This window comes from Emys orbicularis, chromosome 8, assembly GCF_028017835.1.
Source record: "Emys orbicularis isolate rEmyOrb1 chromosome 8, rEmyOrb1.hap1, whole genome shotgun sequence".
Classification (NCBI taxonomy): Eukaryota; Metazoa; Chordata; order Testudines; family Emydidae; genus Emys; species Emys orbicularis.
The window spans coordinates 106,509,445-106,536,469 of record NC_088690.1 but is presented as its reverse complement, the minus strand read 5'-3'; the positions used below and the strand labels follow the sequence as shown (position 1 = coordinate 106,536,469).

The 27,025-nt window shown below is 47.6% G+C and overlaps 1 protein-coding gene across 1 annotated transcript; it reads right to left on the bottom strand.

Annotated features, from left to right (window-relative positions):
- Positions 1 to 445: 445 nt before the first annotated feature.
- On the bottom strand, positions 446 to 26,413 carry LTC4S (leukotriene C4 synthase). The gene is made up of 5 exons (XM_065409816.1): positions 26,302 to 26,413; positions 4,936 to 5,035; positions 3,154 to 3,224; positions 2,224 to 2,305; positions 446 to 1,128 (listed from the first exon to the last, which is right to left on the bottom strand). The coding sequence occupies exons 1-5, from the start codon at positions 26,357 to 26,359 to the stop codon at positions 981 to 983; spliced, it is 459 nt and encodes a 152-aa protein (XP_065265888.1). The 5' UTR covers positions 26,360 to 26,413; the 3' UTR covers positions 446 to 980.
- Positions 26,414 to 27,025: the final 612 nt, after the last annotated feature.

Genomic DNA, 27,025 nt, shown 5'->3' with positions numbered 1-27,025 from the left:
GGGCGACCGAGGGGATGGAGGGAGCAGGGCAGGGCTTTGGGGAAGGAGCGGGATAGATCCTGGATTGCCCTTAAATTCAAAAAGTGATCTTGTGCGTAAAAATGCTGGAGACCACTGCTCTAGGCTAAAGACTGTGACAGCTCTTGGTTTGGCCATGGAAATTAAGACTCATCTTTTTCAGTTATTGGTGTGCTTTAAGTGCCCAATTTGATTGCTAGGCTCTGCTTTGTTGAAATTCAGGTGCTCCTAGCAATCTCATCTTAGGTGCCCAATGCCACAAGCCATTAGAAAACATGGGCCTAAAAGCGTTTAAAGTATTATATGAATAAATGTCCTAGAAACAGGTGGTCTAGACCTTGCCTCCCACGATGTTTACTAATACTCTATTTGAAGTACTGCTACCTGCTGCGTAGAAGAAACAGTTCAGAATTACAACACACTCTTTTTATTAGCTTAAGCAACATCCTACAGAAGCTGATTCTAGTGGCAAAATCCTTACTTTCAGCTGAGTGCATGGGATGGGAAGGAAGAAAAGCATGTGCTAATAATATCTGTCTTTAGCTTCTCTAGCAAGCCTGTGCTTTTCTACATACATATGCACAACTTTTAGTCGGGGAAGAGAAGGCGTTTTAAAAGCCGAATGAGGGAAATTAATGTAGCGTTGCTCTATTCTCCACTTGCGATTAAAACTGTTTCCTGATACGTGGAACTTGCTGTGTATAACTTGGGGTGGGGAGAGGGAGAGAACCACTTTCTCCCTCTTCCCCATCATTAAAGGAAGAGAATTGATGCAGGGGACAAGTGGCTGAACATAAGTTTGGGAGTATTTTAGATCTCTTCAAACCACAGCAAGCTTGTGCTTTTTAGCTCTATTTTGAACTGCTTTAGTGTGGAGAAAGTGAAGGTTAAATTCTTATCAGCCTGGAGGAGTTGTAGGAGATGCTGAGCTAAACGCACAACTCAGCCGTCACAGGGGCTGTTTACCACCGGAAGAGCAGTTGCAGTTTGCTTGGAATTTCCATTCTCCCCACAAAAGAATTCAGAGACAGGAAGTGAACCAAAAGCCCAGCCACGGACAAACCAATCAAAATCCACAGAATTTTGGCACTGAAGTACATGGGCCCCAATCTGTGTGAGGAGAAAACAAAGTTAACTTGTGGCTAGTCAACCCTGGGCTATTGCTACTGCAGCGTTCACACATTAACTAAAAGAGAACAATGACCTCCTCTGACAGGAATGATTTTTTGTATATATATAAAACAAGCAGGGTCTATAACAGGCTTTGCAAACAGCCACCTTCTGCCCTCAAAAATCCAGGTTTTTTTGAAGCTACTGTATTTATTTTCAGTTCTGTGCAGCCTAGCAAGGCGTCTTCGCCACTGACAAATAGTAAGACCACCACTTTTGCATATGTGGTTGTGACACTGAAGATGCCGCATGCCAGAACAGCCAGCTTGACAAGGTGGGAGACACAACCTCAGTAAGCCATTGAGAAGCTAGGCCAGGCAATTATTTAACAGGAAACTTTTGTGTTGTCTTTAGCATGCTTAAATACCTTCAGCCAGTACAGAATCCAATTACTTTGTGTTAACCTTCTTCTCAAACTAGTAACCTTAAGCAGCAGCATGTTTAAAGCAATAAAGCCAGCTGGCTACAGTTATTGTTAAGTACCATGGAGTCAGCTTCTAGTGCAGATTGAGTTTTATGGACTGCGAGCATTCCTGAGGAAAGATGTACGCTTCATTTAGAGGAACTGCACTGCCCATTGTTACACTCCAGTGCAGAAGACTCCTGCACTTTGGTTTAGACCCACGTGATGAACTGGTAACACATTGGGGGGAGGGATAGCTCAGTGGTTTGAGCATTGGCCTGCTAAACCCAGGGTTGAGAGTTCAATCCTTAAGGGGGCCACTTAGGGATCTGGGGCAAAATCAGTACTTAGTCCTGCTAGTGAAGGCAGAGGGCTGGACTCAATGACCTTTCAAGGTCCCTTCCAGTTCTAGGAGATAGGATATATCTCCATTTATGGTGCTGTTGCCATGGGCAGCAGGGAGAAATTAATAGCAGCAGTGGGCTTCTAACAGCAAAGCGGGTAAGGATACAAGCCCAGATCCTCCTCACAGGTATTTTGGCACCTGACTCCCACTGATTTTAATGTGTATAAGACAGGCTACTTGTTGGGCACTTTCCCCCACACGATTTCAGGCCTGGCTACTTACTCACCTTCCATGAGCAGACAGCGTATATCCCTGGAAGTACTGGTACCGAGCGTACAAGTAGAGTAGCCCACAGACTGCAGCCACACCTAGATGTGAAGCCAAGAACCAAAATTGTTACCAGGGGGCAGTGCCCCAAATGTTTCACTGACAGAGTCTGAAGGCAGGGATACAACGTCCGACAAGTAATTGGAAGAGAACAATTCAGCAAAATCAAAATTACAAATTGACAGTGACACACCTGACCACTGCATCCAGTGCTGCCTGGGAGGCAGGGGCCCATTGCCCTCCCCCTATTTACTGGCCATAAGGACAAGTGAAAGGGGGCAGGGCCTGGGGGAAGAGGTGGTGTGGGAGCAGGGCCTCGGGGGAAGGAGTGGCTCAGGGCCTGGGGCTTGGAGGGGTGGGGCCAAGGAAGCTTCTGCCACCCCTGCAGGGAGGGGTAATCATGGCTTTTTCCCCAGGCTACAAGCCATATTTCCACACCCCTCCCTCTTTAGGAGAAATAAATGAATAGTATAGTGCCTGAGACATTTAGGAACTACTGCACGTCGGGGCCAAATATAAGCAAAGTTAGCAGGTTGAGGAGTAGGAGGAAGACTGGACTAGTTCATCTCTAAAGGCTAGAAGCACTAACTAGCCACAGGACAATGCAATTATGTAAATGTCTCCCTTGGGAAAGGCACAAATACCTCCATATATTATCAACAGGTTGCCATGTCAGCTTTTCAGTATTAAAATGTAGCTGCCCAAACCAACTGAGGTTCATGTAAGTCTGGCCTATTTCTCCCCTTTCCCCATGTTGAAACAGCTCATCCTTGAGCTCCAGGAGGCTGCTTGCTTCCAGCAATTAGCTAGCAACAGGTTGATGTAAGTGCACCAATGTTATAAACCCAATCCAGTGTCTCGATTTTGGTGGGATTTTTAATTATTTTACCTTGTTGGAAGAAGATTCCAGCCACCCATAGGACAGACACAAAGATTGGAAAGTATTCGGAGCAGTTCGCCCTAAGGAGAACCAGAGAAGAGAAAGTTAAAACTGCATCACTACAAAAAGCAAAATCCCATATAAACCCCCTCCCAGGACAGTGCATTTAGCAATTCAGTTTCAAAAATATATTTTGTCACAAGTGGGCAGGATGAGTTTGTGGCATTGTGGGCAATGGGCCCCCTTTCTGCATTGTAGGGCAAATATGCAGCACAGGCTAGGGAAAAGCACCAGGAAACCAATATTTGCAGTGCTTTCAATCTTCTGAACACTTTGCCAAAATTAGCATCTCCCACCAGTCCAGAGTGGAAGTGGCATAATCTCCTCTTCAGAGACGTACGCAGAGGTCATGTAATTTGCCCCAAACCACAGGCTTTCTGCATCAGAGCTGGAATTAAACATGTGTAAGGTATTCCCCCTTTTAAGTTAGTAACAGGAAATTACACAATCACCTAAAGCATAAAGTTGTAGGTGTTTAAGAATTGCTCTGTGCCACGCTACTGTGCTGAGTCAAACTTTTGCTCAACCTTAAAAGTCCCCCGCATCCCCAAAGGAGCGTCCTGGCATTCGTCGATCAGCAATGGGGAAGAAAACCTCCATTTTTTTTTTTAAATGGCAAAAGGCATTAAATCTTCTGCAAACAAGTACATGGAGCCTCTTCCAAATGTGAAAAGTTTTACAATTCCATGGACAACTCATCTAAAATTTGGCCAAAATAGTCTCCTCTGGCCCTAGGGGATATGCCAAATTTGAGTCAGAAACAGGAGTGCTGCAAATTTTATAAAGCATGTGCATGTAAACCCTTAGCTAGAGAGAGGCTGCCAGTTTTCCACTATGAAGTAATAAATCTGTGTTTTTAAAAACATCAAAGCAGCTCATCCATCAGACTCAATTTCCACAGAAATAACCTTCCCCACGTAACAATTATCACATCACCTCCCCCACAAAAGATGCAATAGAGATTCTCAGCCTTACATCTTCTGCCATGCACAGAATTAAACAAAGAAGTTTGTGGGCTGGAATTGGCTGTTGCATTTCACACGTGGTGGCATTTCCGTGTGTCTTAAATGAACTCAAGTGAGCATTTGGGACAGTCCAAACATTTACTGTTTGCTGGGTGAGGAAATACAGCCTATTATCTATTCAAAATTTACTGTTGTATTGAAACTAGCCTTCCAATTGTCATCAAACATCGCAGCCCATTTCTTTTAATGCCTTGTTGAAATAAGAGGCAGAACGTAGCTAAAATGAGCAAATTCTTCCTCTCCCCTTTTGACTGGAGAAACAACAGAGTCCCATGTTCGTTAGCAGTGTGACGGACCTGAGCAAGATCCAAGGCCTCGTGTCTTTCGTCAGAAATAGCACTGATTCAGCGGTCAGGGTGGGTGCACCCGTGCTGACCCCCCTCAAAGTGCAGAGATTTTAAAAAAGGCGGGGCCTCAGGGTTCTTACAGATAAGCAGTCCCTTACCTTGCACCCCTTCACTCAACTGAGCAAACGGGAGCACAGACTGGACAGAATTAACTTAATGAGCTGGCATGTAACAGCTCAAAATAAATGTTTCTGTTACACCTCAAAGGAAACCTGCATGACTCCTTCAAAAGATGAGCCCGGGAGCTTAAATTCATAACTTTGCTAGACATCAGAAAGGCTCTGTGGAGGTTGGACGTAGCGCGTGGCTCTAGCCTCGGTTGAGGTGTAAACACAGCGCGTAAAGGAAAAATCTCTTACTGAGCTCTGAAGACTCTCTCAAATTCTGGTGGGCCTGCTGTATCCGGGGGGGAGACTTTGTACTTCCGTCTGGCATAGATCACCTGCAGCGCAAAATAGGCTGGAAGAAGGGAGCAAAGACGGTAACACTGACAGCTGTACAGTGCATGTTACACTCATTACACTACCCCATGCATTACCTGGTTTGGAACGAAGGGAGTTCTAAAAAAGAGCCACCATGCTTCTAGATTTTCATTACAAAGTCTATGAAAATCAGACACTGTTAATAGGTGGACTAAATAAATACCTTCCCCCTTATGTCATGTATGTGCATTGTATTGAACAGACTGTATGGCACAGACAATTTAGACTGTTTCATAACAAGCTAAAGTTAGACACAGCTCCAGTTGCACACTGCCCTAGAACAATGCCAGACAGACAACCCCCCCAAGTTCAAAAATCATGAGTCAGAAACCTAAAAATCATGACATTACAAGAGCTCTCATTATTTTGGGGCCAAAATATTAATCGTCGTTTTGGCCAGTCTTCTGGTTAACGCCCCTAACGATGCTCAGTTTGTGTGGGGTGATTACAGGCTGAAAATTCAACCCTAAATGCATACAAATGATCATAATAACTAATAGCCTAGCTCTTATATAACACTTTTAATCAGCAGCTCTCAAAGCGCTTTACAGCGTGAAGTATTGTTGTAGCCCCATTTTACAGATGGGGAAACTGAGGAAGAGCCAGAGTCACTTGCCCAAGGTCACACACAGTCCAGTGACAGAGCCGGGAGTATAATTCAGGTCTATTGAGTTCCAGTCCAGTGCTCTTCCACTAGCCCACACGTCCTCTGGCCCCAGGTCCTCTGTGCTCCTGCGTCTCACAACTCGCTTCCCCGAAAACTGGCCCATATCCAAGGGCCAGGGCTGCCCTGGGAACTTACCTCCATTAAAACTGCCTGAGGTGAGGCTGCAGTGCAACAGCTGAGCTTTGGGAAAGGAAGGGGGGAGGGCGGGGGCAGGAACACACCCATACAGCTCAGCTTGTAAAGTGGCGCCTGGCTGCTGAAAGAGGAACTGTAGGCAGCGCTGGCCAAATTCCTGAGCTGCCTGTGTTTTCTGGCAGGATCACATAGTGCCACCCAATGATAACATTGCGAGGGTTGGTGGCACGGGCAATGGCTCTCTGCCTCTCAAGCCCTAAGAAAAAGGAGATGTTTAGGGCGAAAGCAAAGAACAGGACTCACAGGGACCTGTTCAAAACCCACCTCCTCCTTTTGTTAAACACAATCAGTGAGGCAGTACCTGCAGCCTGTGGAATGGACAGCTGACGCATAAGAATGTGTCTGAAAGTGTCAGGATCCAGGCACAAGGACTAGGAACACTGATGCTGCCAGAGCGAGAGCCAAACACTAGCAGCTGTCAGGGTAAAGACCAGCTTCACCCCTCCCTGGAAGAATGATTTTTACAGCTTTCACAATAGCAGCTTGAGTCTTTTTAAACTGAACTTTGCCAAATTCAACTCTGTGCCTTCTAAGAATGGGTGCTGGCTGCTCCTTTGACGCCTGTACCCGGTTGCTACACTCAGCAGCGCTTTGCATACAGCTGGGCCACTTTCACCAGGGTCAGATTCAGTTGTTCTACAGAAATTCAATGCCTAAAGAGGCACGGTCAGGTGCAAAGCACGCAGCAGAGGGGAAAAGAATTGTTGGTCTGGAAAAGCACAACCTTGTGGGCTTTCAAGTCACTAAATGTAACTGCCTGTAGTGCACACACATGGAAGAGAGGTTAAGAATCCCTCCCCCCCCACACACACACACACTACTGGCCTTCTTGCCCCAAGCTTGTTTACACAATAGACACACTGAGACCTAATTGGGAACCTGGGTGATGTAATTCCCTGTTTTTATAGGACAATTAAAATAAGCATGGTCTCATCTCTCTCTCTCCAATGTCATATTCTGATGGGATCAATGTGTCAATAACAATATCTATTATCTTAGAGGTAACCTGCAAAACATTCACTCTTGTGTAGCTGTCAAGGCTGTATCCCCACTTTGAACTTTAGGGTACAAGTGTGGGGGCCTGCATGAGGACTTCTAAGCTTAATTACCAGCTTAGTTCTGGTCCGCTGCCACCATTCCCTTCCCTGGGAAGCTTTGAGAAACTTTTCACCAATTCCCTGGTGAATACAGATCCAAACTCCTTGGATCTTAAACAAGGAGAAATTGACCCTTCCCCCCCTCCTTCCTTTCACCAACTCCTGGTGAATACAGATCCAAACCCCCTTGGATCTTAAAACAAGGAGAAATTGACCCTTCCCCCCCCCCCTCCTTCCTTTCACCAACTCCTGGTGAATACAGATCCAACTTCCTTGGATCTAAAAACAAGGAAAAATCAATCAGGTTCTTAAAAAGAAGGCTTTTAATTAAAGAAAAAGGTAAAAATCATCTCTGTAAAATCAGTATGGAAAATAACTTTACAGGGTAATCAAACTTAAAGAGCTCAGAGGACCCCCCTCTGTCTTAGGTTCAAAGTACAGCAAACAAAGATAAACACTCTAGTAAAAGGTACATTTACAAGTTGAGAAAACAAAGTAAAACTAAGACGCCTTGCCTGGCTTTTTACTTACAAGTTTGAAATATGAGAGACTTGTTTAGAAAGATGGGGAGAATCTGGATTGATGTCTGGTCCCTCTCAGTCCCAAGAGCGAACCACCCCTTAAACAAAGGGCACAAAACAAAAGCCTTTCCCCCCCCCAAAATTTGAAAGTATCTTGTCCCTTTATTGGTCCTTTGAGTCAGGTGTCAGCCAGGTTACCCGAGCTTCTTAACCCTTTACAGGTAAAAGGATTTTGGAGTCTCTGGCCAGGAGGGATTTTATAGTACTGTACACAGGAGAGCTGTTACCCTTCCCTTTATAGTTATGACAGTAGCCATACTGGGTTTTTAGCACCTCTAGGCTACAGCCACTAGAGGGAGACATTTACTATTCCGCATTTACTGTATATGGCTTTGGAAAGCTACAGCGTGCGTCACAGTACATACAAAGATACAGCCCCGATCCAGAGCCCTTACAACCTAACACAGACAAGTGACAACCAGGACAATGGCTCAGATAAAGGAAAATACTGAGAGATCAGTACAGATGGGCATAAGGAACAGAAATCAGTTTTAAGGAGGAGAAAGACATTACAGCCGAGCAGCACTTATGTCCCATATAGTAGAGGAGGCTGGTATAGACACACATGGCGGAAAGAAGAATTATATTAGAGATTTAAATAATCTGATGTTGTAATGCAACTTCAATAAATATTACTTAATACTTAATTACTATTTTAAAAACACACATTTCCTTATCCAATTGTTGAGCTGTTCAGCATATTTCTTCCTATTAATCAGAATTCAGATGTAAATATAGTATTGGGGGGACCTTATAAAAGAGCTAGAACCCAGTGAATAAGAGCTACAGCATCACTTTGATTGTGAGATAATAAACTTCCCCGATGTACCATTCAGCTACAGAGTTCAGTAAAACCCCAAGAAAACAGCCAGAGAGCAGATAAGTCTGATATGAACCTCACAGTTCAGCGCTATCTACAGGATATGTGGGAAGAGCTTCAGAAGCAAGATCTAATCAAATATTAATTCCTGTCAACTCCTCCGTGCGTCAGTAAAACACAGCCCCCTAATAAATGCGGGTTTTTTTCATCATTTTGTCGTCCCCAAGGCACCTCTCAAAAAAGAGCAGGCTGATTATAGTCACTGCATAGACTAGCTAGACTTAAATCTGTTACTCTTTAAGGTGCCACCGGACTCCTTATTGTTTTTGTGGATACAGACTAACACGGCTACCTCCCGATGCATAGACTAGTGATCACAGTGCTGGATTTTGGCATAACACTGAGAACATCAGGTGTCACCACATATTCTTAATTCAGTCCTATAAACAGTCAATAATACATGGCATTAGTTTCATTTTTTTATGCTTAGTCAATAAACCAAGTTTAAACTTGTTACAAGTTTACTTGCACCTGGGAACAATTGAACAGTAAGATCCCGTAGGAAACCTCACGTGCTCAACAAGTATTTGTATAATTAACCATCACCATCAGAGAGCCGTCAGGGCTGCTTGAGAACCCGACCCATGCCGTAGGGATCTGAAATATATGCACAGTGTAAGAATGAAGGGTTACACACTACAGGTGGCTCTTAGAATGATACATTACAAAACCCACCCTGAGCTTTGTGTAAGCGGGGGAATGGTCCCGCTATTGTGGGGAACTTTCCTGGCTTCTGCACTACCCCGGTGAAGTGGGCTAACGAAAGGATCCGAGTCCTCGCTCCCACTTCCTTTACCCAGAGGCCTCCCTGCCCTTGAGGACTCCCCTTCCACTCTCCTGTCTGGCAGAGTCCTCGTAAACCCCGACAAGGCTGGGCCCAGGATTCCTGGGGGGCTTGACCCCCAACCCTGCTGTGGACAGGGGCTAGGGTGTCCCCACTCCGGGGTACTCTCTTTTTTAAGCAGTTTCGGAAATATGATTCAGAAATAGTGGTGACTTCTGAGCCAGTGTCTATCAAACAGCGGGTTCTCACCCCTGCTATGGTTATATCCACTGTCAAGCAGTCCCCGAAAGCTCGGCCACAGAAGTCACTGAATATACTAACATCATCAGGGTCCTTTTCCTCGCTGCTGACACACTGCCCTTTTCCTAGGGACAGCCGTAGAAACCCTTCAGTCCCCACTTGGCCTTCTGATGGTTGGCTGCTTGCTCCCGGTGCCTCTTGAATTTCAGGCGCCTGGGACTCCAGTCTCCTTCTCAGTGTACAATCTCGGCTAGTATGTCCTGGCCTTTCGCAAGTATAACAAATGTATCTTCCCAGCTCGTCCTTCAGTGGGGCTCTTCGGGATCCCGGTGCCCTTGGATACTTTGGCATACTAATGGGATTTTTTTCTTTCATCAACTCGGTCATCACTTTCAGCATCTCCCCCTGTTGGACCGCCAGTTTTTGGACAGCTTCACTTAAGCTTTCCAATGTTAGCTCTGTTTGGGGCAGGGCCTTTTTCCCAGCAGCTGCATTCACTAGGCCCCCACTTCGTGTATGGGGGTTAGGCTTGGCCGCCTCTGCCACAGGAACTTCCTCTTCTTCTGACCACATAATGGCAGCCTGCATGAGTTCATGGAACTTCTTACTGGGCTCTTCTTTAAACCTCCTTTTCATTTCACGTCGGAGGGAGTCATCACGGAGCCCCAGCACCAACTGCTCTTTCAGAACCGTATCTGGGTCTGGAACTCGCTGAGGGTCTCGCCGCTCCACTTTGCTCATTCTCTCCTGGAGGTCATATGCGTATGCCCGGACAGTTTCACCAGGCTCCTGCTTTTTCTCAAAAAACTCCTTTAGTCGGGTTCCAATAGGTACCTTGTCTCCATACACTTTTAGGAGGAGTTCAAATACCTTTTCCACATCTTTCTTGTCTGCCACTGCCATGAACTTTACTGTGGCCTTGGCCTGGCCCTTGAGGTGCTCCTCTATGAAGTCCACCTGATCTTCTTCAGGTACTCTTAGCACACGCAGAGCCGCCTTCACAGACTTGACCCACTCCTCTACTGTAATGTCTCCTGGTCTAGTCGGGAAGCCACCAAACTCCGTGACCTTCCGCTCCCGTGGGACATAAATAGTAGGGGGTTTCTTAGCTTCTGCTGTCTGTTGGTCTATCACTGCCTTGGCCAGCGATAAGGCTTCTCTCTGTTCAGTTCTAGCTTGCTGTAATGCCTCCGCTTGGTCTGATAATCTGCGCTGAAGTTCAGCAAACTGAGTTCGTAGTTCTTCAATTCCAGCCATGGTAGGGTGCTCAACCAGGCCCGGGCAGTGCTACTAGAACTCAACCAGTAAACCAATGGGGTGGACCCTGTGGATAGGATCCTGTTCGTGACGCCAATTATGTAAGCGGGGGAATGGTCCCGCTATTGTGGGGAACTTTCCTGGATTCTGCACTACCCCGGTGAAGTGGGCTAACGAAAGGATCCGAGTCCTCGCTCCCACTTCCTTTACCCAGAGGCCTCCCTGCCCTTGAGGACTCCCCTTCCACTCTCCTGTCTGGCAGAGTCCTCGTAAACCCCGACAAGGCTGGGCCCAGGATTCCTGGGGGGCTTGACCCCCAACCCTGCTGTGGTCACCTAGGACAGGGGCTAGGGTGTCCCCACTCCGGGGTACTCTCTTTGCACTGGGCACCTCCCTGACCCACTGATCATTTTATACAATTTAAAGCAAATACAAGTTATTTAATTAACAATTACTTTTAAAAAAGAATAAGGAAAAATGGAAAAGGTTAAAGGAAACACATCACCCTGCTCTGAGGCAGGGAATATCACAAGCAGTGTCTCTGGAACGTCAGGGCAGTTCACAGTCTGTTCCTTGTAGGTCCCGGGCCTCCTTCTCAGGCCCTGGCGGTGCTGCAGAGACGCTGTGGGTTGGACACTTGCTCTGGCGGTGGCCACACGCTCTCAGGCTCTAGGTGGCAGGACCCTTCTTCCCAGCGTCGCCCCCGCCCTGTCAGGGTTACGATCCCCCTCCAAGTCTGGCCTGCAAGGCCTCTTGGCTGAGGTGTCTCCCTGTGCTGGGCCCACTGCCAGGGTCCCCCTCACTCTCCCCAGCTGCTCACCGCACCCAGCTCCGGACTGCTCCAGCCCCAGCTCCAGCTCCACTCTGCCTCAGCACGGCTGCTGCTGCTGCTCTGCCTCCAGCTCCCTGGGCTGCTTCTCTGGCCTCTCTGGCTCTGGTTGCTGCAGCTCTCCTCCCAGGGCAGGTCTGCTCTGCAGGCTGCTTCTGTAACTGCTTTGGGTCTGCAGCTCTGCTCCCAGCAACTTAGCTCAGGCCCCTGCTCTCTCCTGGCTGTGCTCTGGCTTTGGGGCTGCAGCTCTGCTCCCAGCTCAGGATCTGCTCTCCCTGGGCTTTGTCTCTGGCTCTGTGGCTGCGCCTCTGGCCCCTCTGGATCTGGCACGGTTCTGCTCTCCAGCTCAGCTTGGGCCCCTGCTTTCTCCTTAGCTCGGCCCCACTCAGTCTGACCCAGGCAATTCCAGCTCACACGGAGGACGGGACCTCCCTTGCCTCCTGACCCTCTGATTAGCCTGCCCGCCCTGTCAATCAGGCTGATCTGGAGCATTGGCCTCTCCCCATTGTTCCTGGGGACTGTCAGTCTCAGGCTCCTGATTTGCCATCGACCCTTCCCCTTTTAGTACTGGGAGCAAGCCAATCAAAACACCCCCACTGAATGTTAGTAAGGGGGCAACAGTCCCCTTACATTTGCAATACCCACATTCAAGCTTTTTCCTCAGAGGCAACTCCCAGAGGAAAGCCAGTTGAATCTGGTCAGACTTTACGTTTTTGTCAGTAGAGCCTTCTGTGCATCTCTGGACAAACACAATCTTACACTGATGCAAGGGGGCAAAAGGGGAAAGCTTTTCCTGAAAGAAAAAGAAAACAGAAGCCCTGTGTGCTTTCAACACGTTGGTATAGGACATTTGTGTGCATATACTGAACACTAAGCTTCCACCTTTGTTAAACTGTGATTAAGTGGATTAATAATTTACTATCAGCCAAACAACCTGTGACGTTGCACTCTATATGATTTCATGAAAGTATGCTGATGAGTGTGAATATAATGTAACTAAAGTATGCTTCATGCAAAAGGTCTCTTGTAATCTACTGAGTGTGGTCATCCTATTTGTATAAATGTATCACTCTTGTATCTGAAACTAGAAATATGAAATATAACTCTGAGGGCCTATTGTAATTATGCAAAGTGAGGGCCATTAATAGTGGTTTGGAATCTTGATGGCTCCCAATAACCAGGACAATTGACTTTAGATGGCTCTGTTTTACTTGCAGGTCTTCCTGTGTGCCGGCAAGTGGGTAATGAAGTCTTACAGTGACATCTGATCATGTCACCTGAACTGGAATCCATCTTTAACCTGGTGCTTTTCCATTGAGAAGGAGGGGTGGGAACCCAGAGGGACAAAGGATTCCCACCTTATGCAAAAGATATATAAGTGGGTGGAACAGAACAAAGGGGGCTGCAGTCATGAGGAATCCCCTAGCTGCAGGGCCGGCTCCAGGCACCAGGCAACCAAGCTGGTGCTTGGGGCAGCACCTGGAGGGGGGCGGCGCGGCGCTCGGGCCGCCGGGGAGAGCGGGGCCACAGCCGGGCTCGCCGCCCTCCCCCCGACGCTCTGGCCGCCCTCCCCCCTGCCGGGGCTCGCTGCCCTGCGCTCTGGCCGCCGGGGGGAGAGCCGAGCCCCAGCCGGGGCTCGCCGCCCTCTCGCCGCCCTGCCCCCGCCGGGGCTCGCCGCCCTGCCCCCGGCGCTCTGGCCGCCGGGGGGGGGGGGGAGAGCCGAGCCCCCGCTGGGGCTCGCCGCCCTCCTCCCAGGGCTCCGGCCGCCCTCCCCCCCGGCGCCCTGCCCCCGGCCGCTGGGGGGAGAGCGGAGCCCCCACCGGGGCTCGCCACCCTCGCCCCGGCCGCCCTCCCCCCGGCGGGAGAGCGGAGCCCCCGCCGGGGCTCGCCGCCCCCCCCCCGGGCTCCGCGCCCCCTCCCCCCCGCGGGGGGGGGGGGGGCGGCCGGAGGCTTTTTTGCCTGGGGCGGCAAAAAAGCCAGAGCCGGCCCTGACCACCTGAGCTGGAACAAGGGCTGTACCAGGGGAAAGGATTGTGCCCAGACTAGGAAAGCGTCCAGTCTGTGAAATAAACTTATTAAAACATCTCTGAGGGTGAGATTTTTACCTGTATTTCAGTTTTATTACAGCATTAGGCTTAGACTTGCAGGTTTTATTTTATTTTACTTGGTAATTCACTTTGTTCTGTCTGTTACTACTTAGAACCACTTAAATCCTACTTTCTGTATTTAATAAAATCACTTTTTACTTATTAATTAACCCAGAGTATGTATTAATACCTGGGGGGGCAAACAGCTGTGCATATCTCTCTATCAGTGTTATAGAAGGTGAACAATTTATGAGTTTACCCTGTATAAGCTTTATACAGGGTAAAGCGGATTTATTTGGGGTTTGGACCCCATTGGAAGTTGGGCATCTGAGTGTTAAAGACAGGAACACTTCTTAAGTTGCTTTCAGTTAAGTCTGCAGCTTTGGGGCACGTGGTTCAGACCCTGGGTCTGTGTTGGAGCAGACTGGCGTGTCTGGCTCAGCAAGACAGGGTGCTGATGTCCCAAGCTGGCAGGGAAAGCAGGGGCAGAAGTAGTCTTGGCACATCAGTTGGCAGTTTCTGTGGGGTTTCTGTGATCCAACCCGTCACACAACCCTAATTCAGCCTCGTCGCATCGTCCTCAGAAATGCTGGGAGAAATCTATCTGTCCACAACAGTTTCATCACTGTTTCTCCTCCTTAAGTCCCCAGATAAATTACTCTTACTTTTAATTGTATAATTCATGCAAAGAACATGCCTTTGTTAGTTCCAGAAAGAGACCACTGCATTTAAGTAACAAAACAGCACGATGAAGGCAAACATTTTCTGCTTTTAAAAAAGGGAGCATGTTCGACAATAATCAGAGACCTAGCACAAAGCTACTGTACCTAGGCCTGGTCTACACGAGAAAATTAGAGCGGCAAAACTACATTGCTCAAGGCTGTGAAAAATCCACCCCCCTGAGCGGTGTAGTTATGCTGACCTAAGTCCACGTGTAGACAGCGCTAGGTCAGTGGAAGAATTGAAGCACAGCAGCAGAAGCATTGTAAGTGTAGACAAACCCACAGACAAACTTCCTAGGCATAAAATGATGCTACTTTGCAAGATCAAGGCTGTGACACAGTACAATATTTGTTAGCAAAGACCTGTAGGTATAAAACTAATGCTCTGTGACTCACTCTCTATATGCCATCTGTAAATGCAAGATGCCTACAGCTGAATACTTCTAAAAACCCCTGGAAAAATTCCTTGATCCAATAATACATGTGTGTCCTTACTTGAGACAAAGTTGTCAAAGTGGAAGCTAGGATGTAAGGGCATTCTAGGGGCAGTTGCTCTAAACATACCTAAAAAACCTAAATAATAAGCAATTTACTACATCCAAACAGTAACAAAAGATTTATAAGCATGTGATCAAAATACTTACAAATGGGCTAAACCCAGGGGTACTTAGACCCATTTTGGTTGGCTTCAGAATGATCAGGCAGGTATTCGCAATGAACCCTTTAAGCATTTACTTTTTAATACCCTTAAACAAGGGATGTCACTGCCAATTATTGACTTCAGCACCAAAAAAAAAAAAAAAAAGAATAAATTAAGGCCTGTTCACCCTTATTTCCAGTCTTAAGCCAGGTAATCGTTACAATCTCCTTTCTTCCCAAGGCCTTTCTTCCCCTCCTTCTTGTTGTTCAACAGCTTGCACCTGGGTTCACACAGGCTTTAACACTGCCGTGTGGGTCGGGAAAGGGCTCATTTTAAAACAGATTCTCTTTGTTTGATTTAAAACTATCTGCAGTCACCCCTTCTTTTTCGAAACCTCTTTTAGAGCCCTTCTTTTTAGAAACTTCCCCTTTTCTCATTAGTTATTCTTTAATCCAGACATCATCCCTACTTCATTCCTTTTGGTTTTATGTCATTATTTCCAAGGCCTTCTTTCTACTTGCTAGTCAGGGCCTTTCTTTACAACACAGATATATTTCCTTAACCAAACTTAAGCTAACTTTAATTTTTTTCATATTAGACTTATCCTACACTTTCTATTCTCCTCTGGTCCTATTTCAAACATAAAACTTCCACATTTCCTGCAACCAACACGCTACAACTGCACTGCATGCCACATTTGGAGACAGCTCTCTGAAAGGCACCAAACTCTGACAAAAACCTCCCAAGTTTGAAGTTTCTCAGGCTCATTATTGTAGACATTGGACATAAAACAAGTGTTACAAGTTTTCCAGTCAGGGGGAAAAAATGTTTTATGTATTTATTTTTATATTGCACGCACACTTCCAACATCAGCCCTGTGACGTTGTGCAGTCTATATGGTTTTATAAAAACATGATAATAAGTGAATATAATGTAACTGGGATAGTTTTAGAAAAATATGGTAATAAGTGAATATAACGTAACTGGGATATGCTTCATGCAAAAGGTCTCTTGTAAGGTATCATTACAAAGCTTATAATCTACTGAGTGTGATCATCCGATTTGTATAAATGTACCACTCTTGTATCTAAAACTAGAAATATAAAATATAACTCTGAGGGCCTATTGTAATTATGTAAAGTGAGGGCCATTGAGGATGGTTTGGAATCTTGATGACTCCCATTAACAAGGACCATTATCCGCAGATGGCTGTGTTTACCTGTGAGTCTTCCTGTATATGTGTGTGCTGGCAAGTGGGCAATGAAGTCTTGCAGTGACATGTGATCATGTCACCTGAACTGGAATCCATCTTTAACCTGGTGCTTTTCCAGTGAGGGGGGGTGGAAACCCAGAGGGACAAAGGGTTCCCGCCTTATGCAAAAGATATATAAAGGGGTGGAACAGAACAAAGGGGAGCCATCATGAAGAATCCCCTAGCTACCACCTGAGCTGGAACAAGAGCTGTACCAGGGGAAAGAATTGTGCCCAGGCCTGGAAGGTGTCCAGTCTGAGAAAAAAATTACTGAAGCATCTCTGAGGGTGAGATTATCTGTATTCAGTTTGATTAGACATAGATTTGCGCATTTTATTTTATTTTGCTTGGTGACTTACTTTGTTCTGTCTGTTACTACTTGGAATCACTTAAATCCTACTTTCTGTATTTAATAAAATCACTTTCTACTTAGTAATTAACTCAGAGTATGTATTAATACCTGGGGGAGCAAACAGCTGTGCATATCTCTCTACCAGTGTTATAGAGGGCGAACAATTTATGAGTTTACTCTGTATAAGCTTTATACAGGGTAAAACGGATTTATTTGGGTTTAGACCCCATTGGGAGTTGAGCATCTGAGTGCTAGAGACAAGCACACTCCTGTGAGCTGTTTTCAGGTAAACTTGCAGCTCTGGGACAAGTGATTCAGACCCTGGGTCTGTGTTGGAGCAGACGGGAGTGTCTGGCCTGGCAAGACAGAGTGCTGGAGTCCTGAGCTGGCAGGGAAAACAGGAATAAAAGTAGTCTTGGCACATCGGGTGGCAGCTCCCAAGGGGGTTTCTGTGATCCAACCCGTCACAAGCCCATTCTCCCCAAATTTAGCAACATCTGATTCTTCTCCCCAAAGGACATTCCTCCTACAATTTAGAAACAGCAGCAAATTACTCTTTGTACTGAAACTGTTTTCGAGACCTTAACTACACAGAGATGACCAACACCTTTAGAATGACATAAATCAGGTGAGACAGTACAAAATCTGAGTCTTCGGCCTGGTCTACACTGGGGGGGTGAGGGGGGATCGATCTAAGATACGCAACTTCAGCTACGAGAATAGCGTAGCTGAAGTCGACATATCTTAGATCGACTTAGAATCACTTACTTCGCGTCCTCACGGCGCGGGATCGACGGCCGCGGCTCCCCCGTCGACTTTGCTTCCGCCTCTCTCCAAGCTGGAGTTCAGCAGTTGATGGGAGAGTGATCGGGGATCGATTTATCATGTCTACACTACACTCAATAAATCGATCCCTGATAGATCGATCGCTACCCGCCGATCCAGTGGGTAGTGTAGATCTACCCTTCAATTGCAAATTCAGATGAACTGAATGTTTTGAGGGAGGTTGAATTCCTCTACTCAACTGCAGAGTATACTCAGAGTAACAGAGCAATTAGACCTGAAAAAGCTAGCTCATCTCACTGCCAATGGAGGATTACCTTGTTACACTATACTTTCAAATTCCTTGTTCAGTCTAATTTTAAGTGTTGGAGAGCAATGGTGCTTCCACCATCTAATAATTCTTATGGTCAGGAAACATTTCTTTAATCCCAGATCAAGCCTATGTTAAAATGGAATTAAAGCTGAATTCTGGGTAAAATACAGTACAAGGATATTTCAATTGTTCTCCCAATCAAGCCTTAAATACCCAAGAAATTTGGAGTTAAGCTTAAACTTAAAAGAAATCCTGACATGCTGAAGTATGGAAACAAACAAGCACCCAAAATGACCTTCACTCTCTCTCTCCTATAGTCACAATATGGCTAAAATCATTATAGTGTTTGGGGCCCAAATTAGATTAAAATGATTTCTGAGGACACGTTACATTAAGGCAGGCCATTCATCTGGTTTTAAACTGAACGATCCTGTTTTCTAAGGTTTGCCACCCACCCGGCACTGAGGCAAAACCAGTCATGGTTTTGTCTGGTAGCTGACAAGGGACACCATGTTGAAGAGTGCACTACCCTGCCCCTGTGACTGCGCAGATGAGGTCACCTGGGCGGGGCAGCGTGCGCTTCAAAATGGCTTGCCAGGTAACCTTGCATGTGAACATGCCAGCATGGGCAGGATCATGCAGACCCATATCATTCCTAGAAGTACCAAATTGTCCGGTGTTGTGGGGATCTGTGAATGGCCAACCTACATTAATTCCACCTCCCCATGGGAAATTAGTATTTGTCATAATTTTTCATAACAAGTTTGTTATATCAGAAGCTGATGCATAAAATCTCTTTCAGAGGAATTCATGAACAAGTGCCCTCTTTCAAAACAGCCACCATTTCCCATTGTTTTCAATGGGATTGAGATGACACAATGCCCCTCTGGGAAGATGGTGTCTATCCCTTTCTCAAAATGGCTAATTGAGGGCACTCTGTAGCCTCACTCCCAGTGGGAACAATGGTAAATGTGGAAGCCATTTTGAAAGAGGGCAGTTCTTTGTGCAAGTCTCTGTATAGAGAACATTCTTCAGCCTCTACTTGAAGAAACTTTCACTTAATGAATATGAAAAATGACCATTAATTCCAAAAAGTGTAGCCTATGGCCATGATTTCGGTTAGCTTTAACTGAAAGAAAAGTTTGAAGAGTCTGTATCATTCCATTATTAGGACTGTTAGGGACAAAAAATGGTCTGACAAGGTGCCAGATTCCTTAAAGGACACATTTTAAAATGAATTATAACCCCTAAACTAATTAACAAATTTACTTGTAAATTCTCAGCAAATTAATTCTAAACTCTAAGATGAGAACTGTAATTGTAGTGAGATTGCTATGTATGAAAAATATAGTGTAAAGAGATTGAATCCTTACTTCAAGTAAAAAAACCAACCGCCCTCCGCCCCCAAAACCCATTCAACTCAACCTTCTCTATACAGCTGCAACTGTCTCCTCCATGATGTTCAACCCGAGGATCTCTTCTCTTAACTCTAATTCCAGTACTCCTTGGACTGGACTAAATAAATTTTCTACCTCTGGTATATACTGTTCAAATACTGGTTGTATGTAGTGTTGTTGTAAAGGTGTTGGTCCCAAAATATTAGAGAGACAAGGTGCGTAAGGTAATAATATCTGTTATTGGACCAACTTCTTTGGGTGAGAGAGACAAGCTTTCAAGCCACACAGAGCTCTTTTTCAGGTCTGGGAAAGATACTCCCAATGTCACAGCTAAATGCAAGGTGGAACAGATTGTTTAGCATAGGGGTCCCCAACGCGGTGCCCACGGGCGCCAAGGCGCCTGCCAGGGCGTCTAAGTGCGCCCATGTACTGGTCGGCGGACGAGCATCCACTGAAATGCTGCCATTTAGGCGGCGATGCCTCTGGATGACGCCGCTTGTTGGCAGATGCTCGTCCGCCGCCACGGTCCTCTGTTGTATGTAGTGTTGTTGTAAAGGTGTTGGTCCCAAAATATTAGAGAGACAAGGTGCGTAAGGTAATAATATCTGTTATTGGACCAACTTCTTTGGGTGAGAGAGACAAGCTTTCAAGCCACACAGAGCTCTTTTTCAGGTCTGGGAAAGATACTCCCAATGTCACAGCTAAATGCAAGGTGGAACAGATTGTTTAGCATAGGGGTCCCCAACGCGGTGCCCACGGGCGCCAAGGCGCCTGCCAGGGCGTCTAAGTGCGCCCATGTACTGGTCGGCGGACGAGCATCCACTGAAATGCTGCCATTTAGGCGGCGATGCCTCTCACCAACAGAAGTTGGTCCAATAAAAGATATTTCCTCACCCACCTAGTCTCTTAAATAAGGGTTGACAGTTATAGTCTGTCATACTTCTCCTCCCTCCTCTGTAGTCATTACTGCTTAATCAAGTGGTACTTCTTAAAAATCTCTTACCTCAAAAATTCACTCTCTCCACCTCTTGATCAGTTTTGTTGCTTTTTTCTGAATTCTTCCAGTTTATCAATATCTAAAATTTAATGCAGGAATCTAGGCACGGGCTCAGAGTCCTAGAGCAGTGGTTCTCAACCGGGGTACGTGTACCCCTGCGGTTACGCAGAGGTCTTCCAGGGCGGGTACATCAACTCATCTAGATATTTGTCTAGTTTTACAACAGGCTACATAACAAGCACTAGCAAAGTCAGTACAAATTAAAATTTCATACAGACAAAATGAGAAAGTCAGCAATTTTTCAGTAATAGGTTGCTGCAACACTTTTGTATTTCTAAGGCCTGGTCTACACTACGAGTTTAGGTCGAATTTAGCAGCGTTAAATCGAATTAAGCCTGGACACGTCCACACGACGAAGCCCTTTTTTTCGACGTAAAGGGCCCTTTAAACTGGTTTCTTTACTCCTCCTCCGACGAGGGGATTAGCGCTGAAATCGGCCTTTCCGGGTCGGATTTGGGGTAGTGTGGACGGAATTCGACGTTATTGGCCTCCGGGAGCTATCCCACAGTGCTTCATTGTGACCGCTCTGGACAGCACTCTCAACTCAGATGCACTGACCAGGTAGACAGGAAAAGCCCCGCGAACTTTTGAATTTCATTTCCTGTTTGCCCAGTGCGGAGAGCACAGGTAACCACGCAGAGCTCATCAGCACAGGTAACCATGATGGAGTCCCAGGATCGCAAAAGAGCTCCAGCATGGACCGAACGGGAGGTACGGGATCTGCTCGCCATATGGGGAGACGAATCAGTGCTAGCTGAACTCCGTAGCAGTAAACGAAATGGCAAAATATTAGAAAAAGTCTCAAAGGCCATGAAGGACAGAGGCCATAACAGGGACGCACAGCAGTGCCGCGTGAAAATTAAGGAGCTAAGGCAAGCCTACCACAAAGCCAGAGAGGCAAACAGAAGGTCCGGGGCAGAGCCGCAGACATGCCGCTTCTACGCGGAGCTGCATGCCATGCTAGGGGGTGCAGCCACCACTACCCCAACCCTGTGCTTTGACTCCATCAATGGAGAATCACGCAACAGGGAAGCGGGTTCAGGCTACAAGGAAGATGATGATGAAGACAATGAAGATAGCTCACAGCAAGGAAGCATAGAAACCGGTTTCCCCAACAGCCAGGATATGTTTATCACCCTGGACCTGGAACCAGTAACCCCCGAACTCACCCAAGGCGTGCTCCCAGACCCTGAGGGCACACAGGGGACTTCTGGTGAGTGTACCTTTGTAAATATTACACATGGTTTAAAAGCAAGCGTGTTTAATGATTAATGATTAATTTGCCCTGGCAATCGTGGCCAGTACAGCTACTGGAAAAGTCTGTTAACGTGTATGGGGATGGAGCAAAAATCCTCCAGGGACATCTCCAGAAAGCTCTCCTTGATGTACTCCCAAAGCCTTTGCAAAAGGTTTCTGGGGAGGGCTGCCTTATCCCGTCCGCCATGGTAGGACACTTTACCACGCCAGGCCAGTAGCACGTAGTCTGGAATCATTGCATAACAAAGCATGGCAGTGTATGGTCCCGGTGTTTGCTGGCATGCAGACAACATCCATTCCTTATCTCTCTTTGTTATCCTCAGGAAAGTGATATCATTCACAGTCACCTGGTTGAAATGGGGTGATTTTATTAAGGGGACATTCAGAGGTGCCCATTCCTGCTCGGCTGAATAGAAATGTTCCCTGCTGTTAGCCATGCGGTGGGGGGGAGGGGTGAAGTGCTCATCCCAGAGAATTGGGTGTGTGTGAGGGGGGGTAGTTGGGTTTGTGCTGCATGTTAACCCGGAAACCGCAGCCCCTCCTTTTACATTGCAAACCCATTTTAAATGGCCAACCCAATGGGTGCTTGGTATGGGAAATGAAGGCGCTGCTGTTTGAAACCATTCCCACATGTTATGAAGGTTAAAAAAGTCAAAAGACTGTGGCTTACCATGGCTGCCTGCAAGCCAAATTCTGTTGCCTGGCACTACGTGAGTGATCTCTCACACCAAACCGGCAGGCCCTCAATATAAGAGGAAAAATGCGACCTTGTAACGAAAGCACATGTGCTGTGTAATGTGAACAGCAAAATTTAACGAGAAAGAGTGTACCCATTGTTCTCTAAAATTTGTCTTTTTTAATCACCTCTCCCTTCTCCTCCACCAGCTGCAAATGTTTCTCCTTCGCACAGGCTAGTGAAGATTAGAAGGAGAAAAAGGCGCACTCGGGATGATATGTTCTCGGAGCTCCAGATGTCCTCCCACGCTGGCAGAGCACAGCAGAATGCGTGGAGGCAGTCAATGTCAGAGTGCAAAAAAGCACAATATGAACGAGAGGAGAGGTGGCGGGCTGAATCGCGAGCTGAAGAGAGCAAGTGGCGGGCTGAAGAAGATAGGTGGCGTCAGCTTGCTGACAGAAGGCAAGAGTCGATGCTCCGGCTGCTGGAGCATCAAACTGATATGCTCCAGTGTATGGTTGAGCTGCAGGAAAGGCAGCAGGAGCAGAGACCGCCGCTACAGCCCCTGTGTAACCAACAGCCCTCCTCCCCAAGTTCCATAGCCTCCTCACCCAGACGCCCAAGAACACGGGCGGGGGGGTGCTCCAGCCACCCAGCCACTCCACCCCAGATGATTGCCCAAGCATCAGAAGGCTGGCCTTCAATAAGAGTTAAAGTTTTAAAGTTTTAAACTGCAGTGTGGCCTTGTCCTTCCCTCCTCCCCCATCCCACCCGGCGCTTCCCTCCTCCCCCACCCCTCCCGGGCTACCTTGGCAGTTATCCCCCTAGTTGTGTGATGAATTAATAAAGAATGCATGAATGTGAAGTAACAATGACTTTATTGCCTCTGCAAGCGGTGCTCGAAGGGGGGAGGGAAGAGTGGTTAGCTTACAGGGAAGTAGAGTGAACCGGGGGGGGGGTTCATCAAGGAGAAACAAACAGAAGTTTCACACCGTAGCCTGGCCAGTCACAAAACTTGTTTTCAAAGCTTCTCTGATGCGCACCGCGCCCTGCTGTACTCTTCTAACCGCCCTGGTGTCTGGCTGCGCGTAATCAGCGGCCAGGCAATTTGCCTCAACCTCCCACCCCGCCATAAATGTCTCACCCTTACTCTCACAGATATTGTGGAGCGCACAGCAAGCAGCAATAACAATTGGAATATTGGTTTCGCTGAGGTCTATCCGAGTCAGTAAACTGCGCCAGCGCGCTTTTAAACATCCAAATACACATTCTACCACCATTTGGCACTTGCTCAGCCTATAGTTGAACAGGTCCTGACTACTGTCCAGGCTGCCTGTGTACGGCTTCATGAGCCATGGCATTAAGGGGTAGGCTGGGTCCCCAAGGATAACTATAGGCATTTCAACATCCCCAACGGTTATTTTCTGGTCCGGGAAGAAAGTCCCTTCCTCCAGCTTTTGAAACAGACCAGAGTTCCTGAAGACGTGAGCATCATGTACCTTTCCCGGCCATCCCACGTTGATGTTAGTGAAACGTCCCTTGTGATCCACCAGGGCTTGCAGCAGCATTGAAAAGTACCCCTTGCGGTTTATGTACTCGGTGGCTTGGTGCTCCGGTGACAAGATAGGGATATGGGTTCCGTCTATCGCCCCACCACAGTTTGGGAATCCCAATGCAGCAAAGCCATCCACTATGACCTGCACGTTTCCCAGAGTCACTACCCTTGATATCACCAGGTCTTTGATTGCGTTGGCTACTTGGATCACAGCAGCCCCCACAGTAGATTTGCCCACTCCAAATTGATTCCCAACTGACTGGTAGCTGTCTGGCGTTGCAAGCTTCCACAGGGCTATCGCCACTCGCTTCTCAACTGTGAGGGCTGCTCTCATCCTGGTATTCTGGTGCTTCAGGGCAGGGGAAAGCAAGTCACAAAGTTCCATGAAAGTGCCCTTACGCATGCAAAAGTTTCGCAGCCACTGGGAATCGTCCCACACCTGCAACACGATGCGGTCCCACCAGTCTGTGCTTGTTTCCTGGGCCCAGAATCGGTGTTCCACGGCATGAACCTGCCCCAGTAACACCATGATTTGCACATTGCTGGGGCCCGTACTTAGTGAGAGGTCTATGTCCATGTCAATTTCTTCATCACTCTCGTCACCGCGCTGCAATCGCCTCCTCGCCTGGTTTTGCTTTGGCATGTTCTGGCTCTGCATATACTCCAGGACAATGCGCGTGGTGTTCATAGTGCTCATAATTGCCGCAGTGATCTGAGCGGGCTCCATGATCCCAGTGCTATGGCGTCTGAGCTGAAAAAAGGCGCAAAACTATTGTCTGACAGAGGGAGAGAGGGGCGAGTGACGACATGGCTTACAGGGAATTAAAATCAACAAAGGTGGCTGTGCATCAGGGAGAAACACAAACAACTGTCACACAGAATGGCCCCCCCCAAAGATTGAACTCAAAACCCTGGGTTTAGCAGGCCGGTGATTTCACGGAGGGAGGGGGAAGCAAATGAATACAGAACAAATCTGGTCCATCTATCTTTTACATCTTAGGCTAGCAGCAGATGGTGCAGCATGACTGATAGCCATTGGCATCTTCTGGGTGCTTGGCAGAAGATGCTGCATTATGATTGCTAGCCATCATCGTCAAGACGGTTCAATAGGACTGCCGGCAGGACTGAGTCTCCAGGAGACAAAAAATGTCTGCCCAGGTGCCTCTGACCGAACTCACTGCGGAGTATGATGATGATGGATACCAGTCGTAATACACCATCTACTGCCAAAAGGCAAGGAGCTGCTGCTGTATAGCAATGCAGCCACATGTCTGCCAGCACCCAGATAGCCGATGACGGCTACCAGTCATACTGCACCATCTACTGCCAAAAGGCAATTAGCTGCTGCTGTGTAGCAATGCAGTACCACGCCTGCCGGCACCCAGATGACATATGGTGATGGCGAGCTGAGCTGAGCGGGCTCCATGCTTGCCATGGTATGTTGTCTGCACAGGTAACCCAGGTAAAAAGGCGCGAATCGATTGTCTGCCGTTGCTCTGATGGAGGGGGAGGGGCCTGACGACATGTACCCAGAGCCCCCCGCAACACTGTTTTTGCATCATCAGGCATTGGGATCTCAACCCAGAATTCCAATGGGCGGCGGAGACTGCGGGAACTGTGGGATAGCTACCCATAGTGCAACGCTCCGGAAGTCGACGCTAGCCTCGGTACTGTGGACGCGGTCCGCTGACTTAATGCACGTAGAGCATTTTATGTGGGGACACACACAATCGACTGTATAAAAACGATTTCTATAAAACCGGCTTCTATAAATTCGACCTAATTTCGTAGTGTAGACATACCCTGAGTCTGATTTTGTAAGCAAGTAATTTTTAAGTGAGATGTAACTTGTGGGGGTATTCAAGACAAATCAGACTCCTGAAAGGGGCACAGTAGTCTGGAAAGGTTCAGAACCACTGTCCTAGAGAGTGAGACTAATTAACGCCTCCTGCTCTGATGCTTGTGATGATACAGCCTAGAAAGTCAGATTGGCTTTTTTGTTACACTGCATTATTGGCTCTTCTTATTTATCATCCACTATTAATACATTTCATAGATTTAAATAAGCTGTATAGAAACAGAATACCTACTACAGAGAATGTAGCGTATAACATGTTGGCATTGCTCGTGAAGCAATAGGAATAGGTCTATATGTTAAACGACAATGTACATCTCTGCCACAGAGATTTTACACCTCTACATGTGCACGCGTACCTTAAAATACCATAAAAGTTTCCTCAAAGCACTGAGTAGTATCCCACTGACTTTAGTTTGGATACTTTGCCACCGCTCTTTTATTTGTGCAAAATTACGGCAACTTAAAACAAAAATCAACCGTGCAGAATATTTAATCGATAACGCCAGTGAGTCAATTGTTAGTTTCCAGAGAACACTTCATTTTCATTTCTGATGGGGTTTGAGGGCTGCAAGTCATTTGAGTTCTTTGCAACTCAAATGCCAGCGGTGGCGATAACCATTTTCATCCCGAGCACCCCCCAAACTATTTGCATCATTTACCGCCCAGGACAAAAGCAGCCTTTCATCCCGCACAGCCTGGTAACCCCATCCACGCCCCCAACGCTGCACTGACTAGCCTAACGTGAAAGCGGCCGGGCACCCTACCTTGCTCCAAGACTCCCAGAACGGTCACAGCGGCTAGCAGCGCGATCTGATCCTGCATCTTGGCTCTGACGGGCGCTGGGGCGAAAGCACCGGTCCCAGCTCCTGTAGGGGAGTGACTGCGGAGTGCGGTCTGCTCCCCCTGCCCCGTGTGTACACCGCTCCTGACAGCTATTGCTCCGCGCTAGCATGTGCTTCCTCCCGGCAGCGCTATTAACCCCTGGCGCGCTGCAGCGCTGTTCCTGGACAGCCGCAGGGAAGCGGTAGGGACAGCAGGTAGGTGGGGGGCTCGCTCGGCGCTGTGGCACGGGAAAGCCGGGGCCAGCCCCTAGGGACCGAGGGCAGAAAAGCAAATTCTTGCTCTTGAGTGGGCTGCGGTGCCCAGAGCCCTTCACGTGCGGATAATACAGGCTTGAGAGCCCCCGGGTTCCCTGCTATGCGTGGCGGGCGCGCCCAATCCCAGGGATAGCGCTTTGCTGCGGGGGGCTCGCCCCGCTCCCCGCCCAACAGTCCGCGCGGGGGGATCCCGGGCTGTGCTGCGCTGCCCCGCGCTCTGCAATCGCAAACGGGGGTGGAAGGACTGAGAGAGGCGAGCAGGGGGCGGGGAAGAGGCAGGAGAAAGGGGCGGGAGAGGAGCCCGGGGACAAGGGGGAAACTAGCGCATGCCTGCCTCGAATACTAAGGGGGAGCGGCTGGGGGACGGGACTGTTTTTCCTTTTCTTGCCTA